Source organism: Elephantulus edwardii, unplaced genomic scaffold (assembly GCF_000299155.1).
Source record: "Elephantulus edwardii isolate Elephantulus edwardi_28Jun2011 unplaced genomic scaffold, EleEdw1.0 scaffold00044, whole genome shotgun sequence".
NCBI lineage: Eukaryota > Metazoa > Chordata > Mammalia > Macroscelidea > Macroscelididae > Elephantulus > Elephantulus edwardii.
The window spans coordinates 20,307,798-20,311,533 of NW_006399794.1; the positions used below are offsets into that span (position 1 = coordinate 20,307,798).

Consider the following 3,736-nt stretch of genomic DNA (forward strand, 5'->3'; position numbering starts at 1 on the left):
GGAAGGAAGGAAGGAAGGAAGGAAGGAAGGAAGGAAAAGGAAGAAAGAAAAGAAGTGAAGTAGATAGAAACAGTAGGGACAGAATCAGATAAGTTTAGATAGGGAGGACACACTAGACAGAAATACTAGTGAGGAGAGAATGAATTCCACACCCGGTGCTGAAGTTTGTCTGTTCTTAGCATAAACTTTGTGGGTCTTGACCTTAATTCCAACCAACTAGGCTGCATGCTTCATACAGATCTATATATTTCTTACTGCCCACAGGTGTGATCATTGCTGTATCCTTCGTCCTGTTCTGCCTCCTCCTTGTCATGCTACACTACATGTACCGGCACAAGGGCACATACCACACCAATGAGGCCAAGGGTACAGAGTTTGCTGAGAGTGCAGATGTGGCCCTGCAGGATGATCCTGCCCTCCAGGATACTGGTGACAGCAGCAGAAAGGAGTACTTTATCTGAGGGGCACCAGGCCTTGTCCTTTCCCGTCCTGTTTCAACTCCATGAGCAAAGATGCACCCTTATTCCCATCACAGACTGACTATGGAGCATCCACCCTCCCAAAATAGGTGCTGTCTTAGAATCTGAAGCATCTGCCAAGAGTGGAGAGAAGACACACCCAGCAGACACACCCATTGTACGGCCTTCCTTGGCTCTGCCAGAGAGCAAGGACATCTAGGTCCTGAAGGATTCATTAAATCATCATGTGATGGCATGGTGGCTGGGTGGATTTGGGGATTGGGAGAGAAATGAAGGGAGTCATCCATATGCTGACTGAAGGCAATAGCCTCAAAGATCTGTTCTTAATATTTGGGAAACAGGCGGTGCCAGAGCTAAAAGCATCTTTGTTTCCCCTTGTTCCAGAAGAACTATTGGAAATAAATTTTAAATGTAAAACAGCATCACTTTTGTTCATGAAGAGAGAGAGGAAGTCCATTTAGTTCCTACTCTTCACTGGTAATTGTGTCTTTTCTGATAAAGAGGGAATGGACCTGAGAGATTCCTCTTCCAGCCCAGAGCCTCCACAACTTTTTTTTGGTGGCTTCAGAGAGAGAGTGTCATGTGTATGAATTAGCAAATGAACTTATGATTTCATCATTATAAAACAAAATTTATATTAGTGAAAAATCAATTTATTTGTAAATACTTAAATAAAATTTTAAAAATAAAAAAAAACAACAAAAAAGATAATGGCCAAATGGTCATGCTACTAGATGAGGCATTGATCTATAATGAATAGTATTGTGTAAAATAGTCTCATTTGAGAAAATATGAGCAAATACCATCCTTCTTGATGTACATTAACTTTAGTGAAACATGCTTATTAATAATACTAACAATTGCACCAAGAATTTTGAGCACACACTGGTTTAAATCCTGGCTCTATAACCAATTACCTGGTCCTAGAATCACTACATGATTTTCAATAGCTGATTCTTCAGAATACCAGAAGCTTCATATCACTGGGGTTTTCTTTCAAAGCATCTGAGGATAAACTCTAAATTCAAATGTTTTTATTAGCAACTAAGCGTATTATTCACTGCTTGCACTAGACATGGAAGAAAGCCCTGGGATTCTACTTCCAACAAAACAGCCCATTAAAACCCTGTGGATCAAAAAAGTCCAAACCGTAATAATCATGGGAATAGCACAGGACCAGACAGCCTTTATTCCATCATACATGAGGTCACCGTAAGTTAAAGGTTAATGATAGAATCAATTATATAGAGTTCTCATTTTTACTATATGCTAATTTCAATAATTTGTACTGATTATGCTGTGCCTATGTCTTGTTTAATGAATTTTATTGATTGCTAACACTTCTAAAGCCTTCTTCCTAAGAAATACCTATAATTTAAAATAAGGATGAGAGATAGACCCATGCCAGCTTATGAAAACCAAGGTGGGACCTCTGCAGAGATATAAGCCCACCTCCCTTGGACAGGGAAATTCTTACCCCTCACTCTCCGCCTTCAAATCACCATTTTCTCCATTGCTCCCACAGCTTAAGGCCTAAGGGCTGCAGGCCATTGAGGCGGGAGGAGAAAGGTTGGGGGGGGGATCACCAGTATCCAAGATCCTGTCAAGACATCAACTTCATCAAATACAAGGGTGAAGTCAAGGACCTGCCACTGAACTATCACAAAGAGTAGAGAGTTGAGGATACTGTCCACACCATTCCTCAGACCAAGGACAGTAGACAAAAGAAACACTGCTTGTATTGATGTCCCTTGTCTCATGCCACTGCTAAGACAAAGGAAGACGATAAGACAATAACCTTCAGGAGAGAAGACATCATCAGGGGGACATCCCACTTGTGCTGCACAGGAACACCAACATCACAAAGGAGTGAAGAGGAAGTGGGTGGATGGAGATTGGTGGAGGTCCAAGCTATCATACCAAGATTGGCTAGGGGTGGGGCTGAGAGATTAATGAAGGGCCAAGGGAGGGAACTGAACTGGTTGCTGTCAGAGCAGGAGTAGGGGTGGGAACAAGAAACATGCACCCAAAGCAATGATAGGTGGACCCAAAACCTGATCCATTATGTGAATAATGAGAAAATTCTCTCATCTGCTACTTTGGGCAAAATTCTGTCTGACAAATATTGCTCTAGAGTCAAGCATCCAAATTAAGACAGACTAAGGAGAACTATTGACCATGCAGTTCCGAAATAACGGGTCTCAGAAAACTGTATGTACAATAGAGCGCACGTTTTGCGAATATTTTATTATTATTAATTTTAATGAAAATCTACAGAGACTTTGGATTTCCATTCATTGATTGCTGCACTTTCCTACCTGCCCACCTCTCCCCAACCCAGTACACTCTTCTCTTTGAAAAGTAAAAGAAAAATTCTTTCATTATTTTACAATCCCTCCCCCCAGGTCCACTCCGCTATGCAGCCTTCGTTCTGCACTCCTGTCATGACAGTAACACCCAATCACATATACCTTTTAAACATTTTTCTCCCTCATCTGTTTCAATGCTGTATACATTATTTATCCCATCTTTCTCAGTCTCCCCCCAACCCCAATGTCAGTACTGTTTTAAAATAGTGGCACTATGCAGTATTTGTCCCTATGTGACTGAGATATTTCACTCAGCATACTGTCGTCCAGGGTCACCCATTTTGAATAATATTGCATGAGTTCCTTATTTTTCAAAGCAGTGTAGTATTTCAGTGTGTGAATATACCACAGCTTCTCTATCCATTTGTTTGTTGATGGGCACTTAGGTTGTTTCCAACTCCTTGCTATTGTGAACAAAGCCATGATAAACATGGGTGTGCATATATCTGCTTGGGTGGTAGTTATGGTCTCTTTGGGATATATTCCCAGTAGTGGAATTGCTGGGTCAGATGGTATCTCTATTTGAAACTTTTTGAAAAAGCGCCATACTGCCTTTTACAGTGGTTGCACAACAGTGAATATGGGTTCCAGTTTCTCCACAACCTCGCCAGCATTTGTTGCTTGCTGTTCTGTTAAATTTTTCTCTTCTTACTGGGGTGAGATGATATCTCATAGTTGTTTTTATTTGCATCTCTCTTAGAGCTAGGGATTTCTTCATGTGCTTCTTGCCCATCTGAATGTCTTCTTTGGTGAAGTGTCTGTTCATATCGTATCAATTGATGCAGAAAAGGCCTTTGACAAAATCCAACACGTTCCTGATTAAAACGTTCAGCAAAATAAGATTAGAGGGGAATTTCTTCAACAAAGTAAAAAGTATTTATGCAAACC

The 3,736-nt window shown here is 40.9% G+C and overlaps 1 protein-coding gene across 1 annotated transcript in view; it reads left to right on the forward strand.

Moving 5' to 3' along the window:
• The window catches only part of LOC102851100 (glycophorin-C-like), a 6,035-nt gene extending 5,574 nt beyond the window's left edge, over positions 1 to 461 (forward strand). Inside the window, exon 3 of the mRNA XM_006885744.1 lies at positions 265 to 461. Within this exon, the coding sequence (XP_006885806.1) occupies positions 265 to 461 (197 nt within the window). The remainder of the gene's footprint in view (positions 1 to 264) is intronic.
• The last annotated feature ends 3,275 nt before the right edge of the window (positions 462 to 3,736 follow it).